The sequence below is a fragment of the Ricinus communis genome, chromosome 6 (genome assembly GCF_019578655.1).
Source record: "Ricinus communis isolate WT05 ecotype wild-type chromosome 6, ASM1957865v1, whole genome shotgun sequence".
NCBI lineage: Eukaryota > Viridiplantae > Streptophyta > Magnoliopsida > Malpighiales > Euphorbiaceae > Ricinus > Ricinus communis.
The window spans coordinates 26,501,614-26,516,447 of NC_063261.1; the positions used below are offsets into that span (position 1 = coordinate 26,501,614).

Here is a 14,834-nt window from a genome sequence, read left to right on the forward strand (position 1 = left end):
GGGCAAGAATCCTGAAATGGTATTATAGTTCTGACCCATTAGTCTTTACAATTTCTCTTATAAAATCATCTCCAAGATTATTGTCATTAGATTTGAAACCTTTTTTAGTTTCTTTAGTAACTTCTTTCTAAGCTTCTTTTTTTTATGGGTAATGATATCCATGATAATATTCTCATAGCCCATGAAGCTTTTCATGCTTTACGATCTAATAGAAACAAGGGTTTCAAAGCCATGATTATTAAATTGGATATGCATAAAGCATATAGCGGGGGGTTGATTGGCTTTTCCTTGAACCTGTCCTAAGGCATATGGGCTTTCAGGAGCTTTTTATGCATATAGTTATGCAGTGCGTGTCTACTATTTCTTACTCCATTATTATTAATGGATCTCCTTCTCCTTTTTTCAACTCGAGAAGGTTAAGGCAATGGGATCCTCTGTCTCCTTATCTAATCCTCATGGTCTCGAATGCTTTGTCCTTCTGCTTGCAATCTGTTGTCGACTATCATCTAATTGAGGGAATGAAATTATCTAATCGGTGTTGTCAGCACTCATTTTCTACATTTAGATATCGGAGGAATTACAGAGAATCTGATGATAAAAGTTATAACCTTTCTCAAGTCTCGGAAGATTAAGGAGGGGAAGATCTAAGTAAAGGTTGAGAATACTTGGACTTAGAATTATTTTTCTAGAATCAGCTTGGACCCAATTGACAAAAAAAGAAGTTTTAGGGGTGAAAGGACAGTTTATACAAGTTCAGGGACTAAATTATTGAAATATATATAGATATGTTTCTAAACTTTAGTTATTTAATTAGTTTAATATTTTAACTTTTATGTTATTTAATAGATGTTTGAATTTTTTAGCTACTAAAAGAAACATTTTTAAAATTCATATAAATAGTATCAAACTATTTTGTTAGAGTTTTGTTTTATTTTGTGAGAGAGGTGGCACAACAGTAAAATGTTAGGATCGTCATACTAATTAGGTATTATTTTTTATATTTTACTTTTTAGCCATTTTATTTTTATTTCCTTTCATTTTTATATATTATTATTTTATCTTTTATCTTTTAAAATTTATAAATTGTAAATGGATTGAGTCGGGCTGACACGACTCAACACAACACAGAAAATTAAATGGGTACAACGGGCTCGCGAGTCAACCCGTTACACGACTCATTTCAAGCCCGTGTCATAAACAAGTCAACTCGTTTACTGACCCAAACCTGCTAAGGCTCAACCCTAACCCGTATTTTTTCGTGATTGATGAATCGAGTTCGTGTGTCATGATCCATTTTTACATCCTTAAAGATTAGATTACCGAAGGCCAATAGTCCCTACCAGTACAAAGAAATATAGAGAAAAAGTCTAGAAACAACAACAACAACAACAACAACAATAGAAGGACCGAAGACCCTTACCCCTGTAGGGTAGATAACAATAAGAAGTGTCTTAGAACAACTGGGCATACAACCAAAAATTACATCAGCCATGAGGCTTATAAATTTTAAGAATTATAAGAGACTCCTGAGATGTAAACTTTATTGCGCCAGAGCCTTTCGCCGATGATGTTGCAACCACCATTGCTCCAGTCCGGGTCTAAAATAGTAGACCTGTGAAAAAGATCATAGCTATTAAACTTGGCCCAGCCCGGCTGGTTAAACTATAAACCCGAGCATGTTCTGGTTCGTCAACTTTAAAACCTATTTTTACATCAACCTGTCTTAAAATTGATGACCCAGCCCAGCCTGGTCGATTGAACTAATGGGTCAACTCTAATAAAAATATTTAAATATTGCAAGCTAGGATTCAAATTTTTTACCGTCAAATTAAAATAAAAGGAACATAACCAATAAGTCAAATTAACATTATTGATATTTTATTACAAAATTTATCTTTTTTTATATTCATTTTTCTACGTAATTAATTTTTCAATTATAAAATAATTAATATTTATCAAATAATATTTTAAAAAATTCTTATATTAACTTGTTATCTATAAGATTTTAATTTTAAGTAATAGATTATTTGATTTTAGTATTTATGTAATTGTATTAATTTATCAATTATAATAATTTAATCTTCTTAAGTGAGATAATTTTAGATTTAAAAAGTTAATTAGATTCTTAAAATATGCTACGTTGAATGTATTAGATTTTATTATAATGTTAATAAAATCGATTAAATTTAGTGCAATTTAATATATTTATAATTTGTATCATAAAAGCTATTAATTCTATACATTTTATAAAATATTTAATATATATATATATAAAAAGTACTGGTTCGATCTTGACCTCGGTTAAATTTTTAATCCTTGACCCTTTAATCTGACTGTGTCGAAATCCGAGCCGGATTTAAAAACATTATAAAAGATAGTTTTGTATGGATGAAATGTCACATCTCAATCTCAAAATCATAGCCAACTTAACTAAACTACCGCAAACCTTTCGTATTTTACATAACCATCATCTATGGTGACAAATATATACATGAAAACGCCAAAATAACTTAGTTTACATATATTCACATAATCCTAACTCCAAATTATATTAAATAAATATAAACTATTAAGATAATATTGGCACGACCTTCAAATCTACACATGTAAGGGAGTTAGATTAGACGTTTTTAAATTATCTTACTCCTGCTAACTGAAAGTTTAAAATTTAAAAACATGAGTATGGAAATACTCAGTAAGTAGACTTAACATTAACAAAAAGAACAATTATACTATTAACTAATAAATCTTTCCTTATGTTCTTGCAATATACATTTTTATAATAATTGGATTAATAATTTTTAATTTATATTTTTATTAAGTATTTCCATATATATTACACGAAAGTGTTTAAATATTATTAAAATATAAATTTTAAGTGTAAGTTTTAAATTGACTAATCTATACAAATATAGAGACATAAATAATGTTTGGACTATATATCGAGATAAGTAAAAAGGAGAAAAATAGAAGAAAAAATATACATATGATTTCACCGGTATTAACTTTAAGTATGTGATTAGTCTTTTTCTTATCAAATTGATATGGTTTAGTATGTTAATAAATTAAATATATTTACTCGTGTGTTACACGACCGTTATTATTATTTTGATTATAAAATTAAATTCATAGATACAATCTAATTTTAATATTTAATATTAATTTATAATATTTTAAAAATAATCGTAAGCTAACTATTTTAAAATATTTTTCTTAATTTTTTAAAATTTTAAAATTTATTAGTGCAATAATATAAAAATTATTTTAAAGATATTTATTAATTAATTTTAATATTATATAAATTAAAACTATCAATATGATTGATATTACTTTTTTTAAGATTAAAGTTTATTATATAATTAAGAAATTAATTTATTAATATAATATTAAAAAATACTGACTGTAATCCTAAAAAATAATATATTAACTAATAAATAGTTTCTTAATTAGATAACGATACTAAATAGCATATTGATTAAATTTTAATATTATAATAACTAAGAAATTAGTTTTTATTAAATAATAATTTTAGTTCTAGAAAATAACATCTAAAATTATATTTTTTATATTATATTCAACAATAAACAAATTTTTTAATTATATAATAAAATTATAATCCAAAAAATATTAACATTAATTATATTAATAATATTAATTCATATAATACTACAATTAATTAATAAATATTTTTATATTATTATACAAAATTTTATTAAATTATTTTCATTAATTTAATTTTATAATTAAAATAATAATGACGACCGTGCAATTGCACAAATAAATGACCAGTATCACTTAAATATTAAGTTAACAATACATGAGAATATTACTTACTTTTGCTTAGGAATTAAACAGGATGCAATAATTTAGTTACTTTTTTTTTTTTAAGAAAGAAAAGTTTTAATTACTTAGGTTCCGTTTTTATAGAATTCATTTTCTTATTTTTAGTTAAAAATTATTAAAAAGAGTTAGGTAAAGATGAAAAAAGAGAATAGTGTGTTTTGAAGAATGAAGAACATTCTTTTATTTCTAAAAAGGGAAGTCATTTTTTTCTAAAAATATAAAATTTTCTTATTAACTTGAAAATATTATTTTGACTTATTTTTTTGAAGATCTCAAACATAGAAAATTAAAAAATATATTTCATAAAACAAACATGTTTCGATGTAATTTTTTCCTAAATAAAATACCATATAATAATTATAGCCAAAATGCAGAGACTTTATTGTAATTGACCAAATAAAATAGAGCCCATTTTAGCGGTAGAGCAACCCGGCCCACACAGAATTGATCGAATCGAATGCATACAGTAGTAATATATGTTTAAATGGAGGGTTCAGATTAAAGCTGACGGCTAATTGCAACACTTCAAATTTGTTTCTCTCCAGCACAAAAACCCTACCAAAACCCAAAAAAACTAAAAAAGCCAATCATCTAATTGAGGATTGATCAGAGTCCGTGCTAAGTGTTTCCTATTTGGTGGTCACAAATTTCTTTGGTCATTTCAGTTTGAACAGAAACAGAAAATGGCAAAGCTTGGAAAGAAAGCGAGGAAGTTTGCGAAGAAGAATCTTCAGTCAGTTTTGAAAAGAAGACGCAAGCTCAAGTCTATGTTCAAGAAGAAAGCTCCTAAGAGTAACTACTTTTATTTAATTATAAATTTTGTTTTTTCTAATGCATTCACTATTAGATATGATAGACACTTTAGCTTCAATAATTAGCCACTTTTTTGCTATGAGTCTTGTGTTATGGTAATAGGAATTATATTACTTGATAAATTAAATTCAATAGAGTTAAGGCCATGTTCGGTGGGCATTATATTGGCATTTATTTTGAAGTCTAATGCTTCAGGATTGTCACTAGATTTTTATTGAATTATTTAGAAATAGGATTGAAACCCTTGGGATTATGACATTCATTTTAATTCCAGGAGAAACTAAAGAGGCCGTTATTGTGTTGCTTTACTATTTTGGTTGCCAACCGGAAAGGGTTGGTAGTTAGGAGTTGAGACTAACTTTTTGATGGCTAAGCTGTTATGCAGGTTGGTGCTTTGCCACATGCTAGGATGAAAGTATTAGTTAACTCTATCTATTGCTTTTTGAAGTCAGGTTTCTGCATGTGCATGTAGCAAATATAAAGTGTTTTAATAGGGTTCAGTTGGAAAGTATGGGTTAATATTGATTTTTTATTGAGATTAATGCAGGTTCTTCTGTCATTTATGTCATAGTAATGCTGCAATTATCTTAGTAACTGGATTATTTTGAGTGGTCTGAAGCACATTCTCTTTTTTTTTCTTTACTGCAGAGAATGAGGTGCATGAAGCTGAAGACCCAGAAGGAGCCCAGCTTTCCAGTGGAAGGTAAAAAAGGTGAAATTAATGCGACTGGTGCATTGTCTAACCGCCAAAGGATCAGTGCATTCACCAATATTTTCTAGAAGTTTTAGTTGGAACCCTGTTTGCTGTTGTGGCATTGCTTTTGTTCGCTTCTGCCTTTGTATTTTATATTTTCTTCAGTTTGACATTCTTTCTTTTTTCTTTTTTAAATATTTATTCAACTTGATCGAATTCTTCAAATCTCTCTATTTTGCTTGTAGAAACCCTGAACTTGAAGACATTAAGGATATTTCTCTTGAGGCAATATTTGGCGAAAATTATAGCGATATGGTTGGAGATGATTCAGACAGTGATGGATATCTATCAGAGGTTTTGAAATATGTTATGCAAACAGTTATCAGCTAATTTGATCTGGTTCCTCTGTAAAGTTTCTAACGCTGTGATCTGGTTAAGTGATTAGGAAGGAAGTTTGGAACATATGGATGGAACTCAAAGTGAAAGTTGTCTAGGAGGTCTGGACATCACAAGCAATACTTCAAGTGTTTTCCATTTCTTCCCCCTTCCTTAAATTCTTTCCTTCTTTTCTATTTATTTATATTATAGAAATTTGCATGCAGACAGCAATGTCGATAGTGCTATATCAGTTCAGAACAGGGAAGTGCATATGGAACTTGTGAAGAAAATGAAAAAATTGGACAGGTTGAAGGACAAGGTGAAAATCTTTCTCATAATTGTTTCCTCTACATATTGCGTTTCAGGGATTACGAGCTTGTTTAATCTTGTGCAATGCCTTTCACATAAGTGTAGAGGTATCACACAATCATGGATGGTAAACAGAATTTGCTGTTTAATTTATTTTGGCTTTGGTCTTGTTTCCATAACCTGCCATATTATTTAGTAACAATGAGATGCTTATCAGTAATCTATGTGTTTGGTGTCCCATGATTTCTATTACATCTTTACTAGAAATTATACTTCTTAACTTCTTGTATGGAATTTTTTGTTTGTTTTATGATAAATAAATGAAATGTATATAAGTCCAAAATGTTTGTTATCATTTGGCTGATAAATTTTCACTGAAATGTCAAGTTGTGTGTAATTTGTTTATTACGGACTTGTCGCTTTTCTTTGTTCAACTCTTTAATATGTATTTTTCTTCCGAACATTTTCAGGATCCACACTTCGCTAAATTCTTAGAGAGCAACAAGAACCGTATTAAAGCATTCAGAGACGAGGAAAATGTAAGTTAGTAGTTTAGAAATCTTTTCTAGGATTATTACTCTATTTTTCATGTACAATTGTAATGTAAATAATTCTTTGGAGGAATTTGAAAAGATGAAGGATGTTTGTTCCAATTTTCGAAATGCATGTCTTAATTACTTTTAGCAAACTTATAATGAAATAAGAGATGTAATTTTTAAGTTCTTGTCTAAAATCTCCTTAAGATTGAAATATTAGAAGTTCGTTAATCATTATGAAGGATATTATGAAAATCAAGACCAACAAGTAAAAAAGAAGAGCCCCGACATTAGATCATGGAGGGGCTGAATGTATTAAGTTCTTTTGTGAAGCCAGACACAAGGACGATATGGATAAGAGATGAGTGCGTTCACGAGAAATTGGAGGTTGCCTTGTTGACATGAAATTGAGGAAGGGTCATCCAAAATGGCTTTTATTGTTCAATGTAAACCTATTGTGTAGAAGAGCAAATGAATTCAACTAATACAAGTAAAAAATGAAATGGATAAAAGATAGCATCTGTCCGTGATAAAAGATGATTTAACAAAGTTTGATCCTATAGAGCAGAATGAACACAACTAAGAGTTCATTCAGTTTAGGTGGGGTGAGATGTATTTTCTTTTTCTCTCTTTGGATTAATGCTGCCAAATCTTTCTTTCCTGCCTGGCCTCAGGTCTTCTTAGGTCTACTTCTCTTGTTCACTCTTATAACTAGGATATGCTTTACCTTAAACTGTTGCATTTATTCGTTTGCATTGGGCATGCCAAACCATCTCAATCATTCCCTTCTCAAATGATCTTCAGTGAATCATACTTCTTTCCTAGGAAATTTTCTATTCATCTCTGGTTGAGTTACAATCTTTTTCAGCTTCCTGTTTAACAACAACTAGTTTAATACTTAGTGGAGCGAAGTTCTTGTTGTAGTCATACTTTTGTATGATTACAGATGATACGTGGTGTTGCCGAAATTTTGAATTAGAACACATCTTCATGGGCTTAGGATGCAAAATTATTCATGTGCTCCAGCGTCCACATACGCATAAAGAAGATAAAATGGAATGTTGTTGATGTCTTTAGATGTCTCTCCCCACCTCTACATATACACATTGTATGGAAAATGCCTTTTATTTCTCAAGCTTGGAGTCATTCTTGCCAAAAACATGATTGAGAAAGAGGCGAGTATGAGATGGACTACTATCATTCTGCAAAGCACTTTGTTGCGGCTGGTATGAAAAAGTGTTGGACTGGAGAAGATATTGGGATTAATAAAATTTAAGAGATTGTATTTACCATTGTTGATCACTGAAAAAGGGTCTCATATGCAATCAGTTTATGTTTATAATTACTGGTTGTTCTCTTCCCCCATTTGATGATTGTTGTATCTCTTTCTTTACAGCAATATTCAGATGAAGATGAGTCTAGTGATGATGGTAAGGAGCCAGAGAATGGAAATGGCCCACACGAAATGACCACTCTGTTGAGTTGTTCTACAGTTGATTCTTTGTATCAACTAGTTACAGAGCAGAACAATGTGCCTGCACTTGTAAGATTATTAAATGGGTATAGAGCTGCATGCCGATATGGAACTGAATCATCCAATGTTTTTAATGATGGCCAGACGTTTAGCAAGATTTTGATGTTTGTGCTTCGTGAGGCTGATAACATATTCCGTAAAATGCTTGGAATATCATCCTTAAATGAAAGGAAGGAAGCCATTTTGGAACTCAAGAATACTTCAAAATGGAAAAATCTAAAGCCACTTATGAAGTCTTATCTAAGGAGTACCATGTTTCTCTTGAATGAGGTTTCTGATACTGAAATATTGGCTTTCACATTAACCCGACTCAAAGCTTCAATAATATTTTTTGCTGCTTTTCCTTCACTACTGCAAAGACTCATCAAGGTGCGTCACTGTACAAGATATTACAGGTTTTTCCTTTGATGTCATTAAGACATCAATATAACAATGATCTTCTAAAGGTTCTCTGAGTTTAGTAGTTGATTCTTTGATTTTATTTTAGAATTTAAATCTTTACTATGAAATATGTGATTTTGTATGCTAATCTCTCTCTATGGGAAACTTTGCTGAGACCTGAAATTGAATGCAGACATCGGTTCATTTGTGGGCAACAGGTGATGAGACTCTATCATTGTACTCTTCCCACTTAATTCAAGTTGTGGCCAATGTATTTAACTCAGATTGCTTCGACACATGCTTGGTCAAAGCATACAAGGCTTTTATTAGTCGCTGCAAGTTTGTGGAGCCAGTTTTATCTAAGCACATTCAATTTTTGAAGAATTCTTTTGTTGAGCTATGTTCTCTAGATGTACAGAAATCATCTAGTAAGGCAATAGTTTCTGTTCAACAACTTGCTAAGATATTACAGCTCGGATTACAAACTAAGAAGGAGGTATTCAATGCTTTGCCTTGGTGCCCTCTTTTATTTTATTTGGGCAGCATTGTATGGGCTAGGATGTGGGATTATTTTGTTTTTCATTTACAATATTTACAGAATTCTTTATCATTCTATATATTGGGCTGCTTGAATGCAGGAAGCTGTTAAGAAGATTTGCAGTTGGCAGTATGCTAACTGCATTGAGCTCTGGGTTGCATTTATATCAGTGAATATACGCAATTATGATCTTCAGCCATTACTTTATATGATCATTCAGATCATAAATGGAGTAGCTATCTTATTCCCAGGACCAAGATATTTGCCTTTAAGAGTTAAATGTGTTCAATGGCTGAATCATCTCTCGAGCTCTAGTGGTGTTTTTATCCCTGTTGCATCACTTGCAATGGATCTTTTGGAATATAAAATTGACAAAGGGGGCAGGAAGGCAGTAAATAATTTCAACTTTTCATCGGCCATTAAGGTCAGTTTTCAGGAATTTTGTTACCATATGTGAAACTTTGGCTTGGATGCTACTGGCTTCCATGCATGGCTGACACGACTCTATAATTTGATTAAATATTATGCATTTTCTTGCCTTTTTCTTCTACTTCTTTCATCTTTTAGTAGTTAGCATCCACCTTTAGTCTCAACAGTATATCGTGAAGTTTATTATAAATCCAGGAACCCTAACAGTGTTATTCCTTCTGTAGTTACCAAAACATTGGCTAAAATCTCGAAACTTCCAAGAAGAGTGCATTGTTTCTGCCCTTGAACTGCTGGCAGTGCACTTTGCTCAGTGGAGCTACCATATATCTTTCCCTGAATTGGCAGCTATTCCACTTATTCGTTTAAGGAATTTCCATGAGATTACTACCACTGAGAGCTTCAGGCGTGTGGTGAAACGTTTTATTGATCAGGTAAGGGATTCTTAAAGAGTACGGAATTTTATTAGGATATAAATATATATTGATAAATAACACTCTATTCCACATCTGTGACACTTAAAAACACGGTCCATTTGTTTCTGTTTAGTTTCTCCACTTTGATATGAATTGAAGAAATTAATGATATACTGTGCGGATCTCTATTCTCTAGCTGAGACCTTCTGCTCTTAGTAAATAGCTAACATGAATTCATTGCCTAGGCTCTCATTGGGAGCACAGAGATATTCTTGTTCAGCTATGTGTGCGGTTCTTAATCTGCTGCATTGCAAGGAAGCATGATCTTATATGCCATCTAATCAACAAGTTTTAGTTATTTCAGCTGGAAAATGGGACACAAAGATTGTAATATGATTTGCATGTGTTGTGGGTTCTGATCAAACTACATATGGATATCTTGACCTCACCGTGCATGGAATGTTCGGAATGCAAAGTAATAGGCCTATTTAGAAAATGTTGACTGGGTTTAGTTATTTGCTGGACACAATCATCTGTACAGCTCCGGCCATTTTGCCACGATTTTGGAGTTGAAAAATGATTGATCGCTAAAATTAACCAATCATATTTCTGCAATTCATTGATTTAGATTGTTGTAATTCTCTTGATTATGCTTGTTCTGTTAGTTTCCAATTGGACATGCCATAGTTGTATGTCTTTTTAACAATCTATATGGGTATAATTTATGGTGCTTCACCTGGACATGTTTTTATGTTCTTTTTTCTTGTGATATAGGTGGAGCATAACATTGAATTCGTGCGGAAAAAGAGGGATGAAGTTGCTTTTTCACCAAGAGATCAGCAATCCGTTGAATCATTTCTGCAGGTTTGTCTTGTTTTGAGTTTTCTTTAGGTAAACATGTGTGTTAATTTTCTTTTTTTAGGATTGTACAGTTTAATACTTGGTTGATATGCAGCAGGAAATGTGCAGCGGCAATCTCCCATTTACACAATATTACAGAAGTCTCATTGAAAAGTCTTCTTTCAGAAATCTGCCTAGTAATAAAAAGATAAGGTGCATCTCCACCTGAAACTATGATTTTTTGAATTACCAATTAGATTTGTTTTATAATTTGCACCATGTCCGGCTCGCTTAGCATGAAGTCTTTTGATGATAAGCATGAGCCCAGATTCATGTTAACATGTGGTACACTTGAGGATTATGGAGTTAGGACTGAAATGATAAACTTCTGCTGATAGCAATATTGTTTAATAATTCTTGTATCATGCGGTGCGAGCAATTCTTATGTTGTCATTCAATATTTACAAAAAAGGGAAGTAAAAGTGTTTTAATTATGTGGGAATATGGTGTTCATTATTTTCTGTAGCATTGTAGTTTTGACTAGGTGCTAATTGCTAACAGTTCATTGTTTAGATTGTCCAAGTAGATTGAAATTGGATTTCCATTATGCAGCAATTAAGCAGCCCGTTCATGTCTCTCAAACACATGAAATCCTGTAATGCTAAATTGGACTGGAGGCAGTTTCCAGATAAAATCATTATATTATGTGTCAACCAGCACTGTTAGCATATTCTTCCTTGAAAATGCAGTATGAAGATGTAAATTGATAATCTTCAATTTTGGTATTTCAGTAGATGGCATCTATATAAATATTTAAGCAAATGAAAATGCAGCATCCTTTTTTAAAGTTATGATACTTTTCTGCAGTTACCTGGAGCAGAAGAAATCGAACAAAAAGGGGCAACATCTGAACAAGACTGTAGATGTGGTTGTTAATGGAGAAAAGGATTCAGATTAGTAGAAGTATATCTGAGAGATAGAAATTGGCAAAAGATTAAGAAGAAATTGCGAAGTGAAGGTTTCCTGCTACCCCATTTTGACACTTAGTAAGATGTAGAGTTTTGTTGGGGGATCTATACTTTCTTAGAGCTAATTCCCTTTGTAGAAATTCCAGTCTTGAAACAGAGATTCAATGAGCTGTTCTTCAGATTTTGCAGAAATTAGGTGCGGATCTCTATTCGCAACGGTTATAAAGATGAAATTCAAGTTTTGGTTTCTTTATAGTACTAATTCTCTAATTATTTGTTAGTGGTGAGATAGCTCTCAGTAAAAAATAAACTGCTGAAAAGTTTCTTGGAAATCTATGCTAAACTATATTTGTTATTTGATGTAGCTGCTACACTCATCTGTAATATTGCTTACAGTTCGAAAGGCTTTCCCCTGCACTCCCTTTTATTGCGTCTAAAACTGCAGCTGCATATGTCCATAGGGAGATACTAGTTTACCTTAAACATAGAAATAGTCACAGAAAACTGTTAAAAAGTGGCAATCAAAATACTAATTGTTCATATAGTGATTTGAATATACTTTTGAAGTAAGTTAGAAGTTTTAATATTTTATATGACATATTCAATTATTTAATAGTAATTATATTTTATTCATTTATTGATTTAGTGTATAATTAGTAATGGGGATTTAAGAGATTTTCCTGGGTTTTATATGTTGTCTAAGTAAAGATTTTTGAACTGTTACCGTTTTTGACTTTGATTATATTAAAGATTAAAGGGAGGGAATGTTGATTGAACTCTTTAACTTTTGCACTCTTAAGTGTTGCCTACAGTAACTTGACCTCACAGGCTTACTAAAATAATAAAATCGAGTGCATATTTTCCAGTTAGGCTATGCATAACCAACATGCATCTGTAGCTTTCTTTAACTCACTGATTTATACATGCATCATTTGCATTTTGGTGCCGTAAAATGTGTGGTTTCATATGCTATCTCTCAAGGTTCTCCCATTACAATTATCATGGTCTAAATCATATGTAAATATCGATTGCATTTATCCATTTCTCGTAAGAGTTCTGGGCCATTATGCTTCTCTCAAAGGTAAACATCCTTCTCGTTTTCTTAATGACTGGCCCAACTCAGAACAGAAGAGCCACTGGTACGATGTCAACCTTGGCCTGCTCAACTAAATCACTTATACTAATCATGTCTGAAGTACTCTTGTTAGTTCTCACACATTTGGCAATGGCATGAGACCCAATGAAGCTTTAACCATGGCATTTGCTTGGTTACCCTTGCATCCCAAGATCCTTAGCAAACTCCACCAACCTCTCGCTCTTTTCCCACCTCTCCCATCCAGCTTTTCTCTTCCATCATCAGCCTTGCTCTTGCCCGGAGCCTTGCTGCTCTGCCTCATCTTGCTGTCCGTTAGCTTGCTCTGTCTTGTCTTGATGTCACTGAGTTCCATCTCCATTGGATATCTTCCCACCCCAAATGCAAACAGGTACCATCTCGACCTTGCTGGACCACCCAGTAATGATACTTTCTTCATCGAAACACGGTTGTATCTTTTCATGCCATACTCATTACTCTCAGATGCCAAGTCTGGGAAAGTCTTGCAAGTGGTGTAACTCTTGCTTCTTGTTGACCTGCTGGATGAAAATGTTTTCCATGGAAAGATGCGGCTCCTCTTGCCCTCTCTGGGTTTACTGATAGCTTTCTCCAAGTTGTGTGCCTGCTCCTCTTCTTTATCTCCTTTATATGGAATGAGCTTTCCACAGAAGATGATGTTGTCTTTAGGGTAAGCAGATGCAGTAAAGTCTTCACTGAAAAATTCAAACAAATCCTGATCAAAAGAGGAGCTCTGATCTTCTTTTGACGAGTCATCCCAATCAGAGGCATTGCTGTTGTTGTGCAATGCAAGATCACAGAGAGAAAGTGCATCATCATAATCACCATCATCATAATTAAAACCATGATTCTCTTGAACTGGGTCGAGACTCCAGTATTCTCTTGTATCCATTCTTGGAGTGTATACGGAAAAGTATAAAAGAGCAAGAGAAAAGGGTAAGGCCAAAGGAAGACTTGGGTTTGTGGTAGATTGATGAGAGAGATGAGACAAGAATCTAGACATACATATATAAGCTGCATGAAGAAAGAGGCATGTTGCTTAAGAATTTGGTTTTGGAGGGGTGGCTTCTAGAGGAGAAATAAAAGTATCCATTGAAATAATAAAAGCAATTTGGTACAAGGGTGAATTTTATTTATTTATTTATTTTTATTTTATTTTATTTTATTTTATTTGCCTTCTAGAAGAGCAGGCGGTCATAGATTGAATAATAACTATAATGAGAATTAATTATACTTTTGCTTTTTTTTAGTGTTGTTTTATAGATGGATTTAATTTAATTCTTTTGCTACTTATGTATTGGTGGGTCGGCCTTTTGCTAATCTGTTAGGTTACATCATTTGTCTCTTAATGCTTGTCTCTTGTGGAGAGAAGGCTGATGGGGTATTATTTTCTTTATTAAAAAAAAATACATGGGACTCATTTAGGTCCTACTTTGAAGCATTTTTATTTAATTGGCAATTTATGACATATATATTTATATATAGGTTGCAAATTCCTTATTGGAATTTTCTTGTTTCAAGAAGTAATCTTGTATGTGAAAGCTTAAAAGAAGAAAGAATGTTCACTAGATTTCCTTCAAAAGGAATATTATGAGGTTTATTCTTGTAATACATAGACAGCTAATTAAAGTTTTTGTAATTGAGATATTTAGGATTGGAATTTTTATTACTTGCGCTTTACTTAATCGGATTTTAAAATTTAAATTTTACATTGGATTTGATAATAAATGAATCTATAAGTAATTATGAAATTTATTTATCATTCATTTTTTATGTACATCGTATAAATGAAAGTTATTTAGAATTTTATCTTATTAAATTCTTAAATTCAGAATCTCATTTCTTTTATCGGGAAATGAAGAAGTTAGGCTATCCAAGTAGGATCCAAAGTATTCGCCTTATTGGGTAGAATGCCTTCCGCCGTGAGTTATCAACCTATTTTTAGTATCGAAATGGGTTCTTTAGAAAAATAAATTATTCTACAAAAGAATTTAATAGAATATGTAAACGAATTCTAAATTTATGAGATTATTCTTTATCATGACAA

General features: G+C 31.9%; 2 protein-coding genes across 5 annotated transcripts; one reads left to right on the forward strand and one right to left on the reverse strand.

Moving 5' to 3' along the window:
• The first annotated feature begins 4,335 nt into the window (after positions 1–4,335).
• LOC8264251 (nucleolar complex-associated protein 2) lies at positions 4,336–11,931 on the forward strand. Of its 4 annotated transcripts, none has more exons than XM_048375854.1 (13): positions 4,336–4,635; positions 5,305–5,359; positions 5,596–5,704; positions 5,796–5,847; positions 5,953–6,047; positions 6,508–6,576; positions 7,970–8,476; positions 8,682–8,984; positions 9,127–9,450; positions 9,680–9,886; positions 10,643–10,732; positions 10,824–10,921; positions 11,576–11,931. In XM_048375854.1, the coding sequence occupies exons 1-13, from the start codon at positions 4,527–4,529 to the stop codon at positions 11,664–11,666; spliced, it is 2,109 nt and encodes a 702-aa protein (XP_048231811.1). In that variant the 5' UTR covers positions 4,336–4,526; the 3' UTR covers positions 11,667–11,931. The 4 variants fall into 4 exon arrangements, with proteins under 4 accessions (XP_048231811.1, XP_048231812.1, XP_048231815.1 ...); XM_048375855.1 differs by having other exon boundaries at positions 10,827–10,921; XM_048375858.1 differs by having other exon boundaries at positions 4,567–4,635; positions 5,305–5,368; positions 5,789–5,847.
• Positions 11,932–12,506: 575 nt separating this feature from the next.
• Positions 12,507–13,844, reverse strand: LOC8264250. Its single transcript, XM_002529668.4, has one exon. It carries the CDS (start codon positions 13,788–13,790, stop codon positions 12,888–12,890), a length of 903 nt encoding a protein of 300 aa, XP_002529714.2. The 5' UTR covers positions 13,791–13,844; the 3' UTR covers positions 12,507–12,887.
• Positions 13,845–14,834: the final 990 nt, after the last annotated feature.

Coding starts and splice junctions, on each gene's coding strand:
- LOC8264250 (XM_002529668.4), bottom strand. CDS start 13,790: ATGTCTAGATTCTTGTCTCATCTCTCTCATCAATCTACCACAAACCCA.
- LOC8264251 (XM_048375854.1), top strand. CDS start 4,527: ATGGCAAAGCTTGGAAAGAAAGCGAGGAAGTTTGCGAAGAAGAATCTT. Junction 6,048..6,507: donor TGGACAGGTTGAAGGACAAG/GTGAAAATCTTT, acceptor GAACATTTTCAG/GATCCACACTTCGCTAAATT. Junction 10,733..10,823: donor CCGTTGAATCATTTCTGCAG/GTTTGTCTTGTT, acceptor GTTGATATGCAG/CAGGAAATGTGCAGCGGCAA.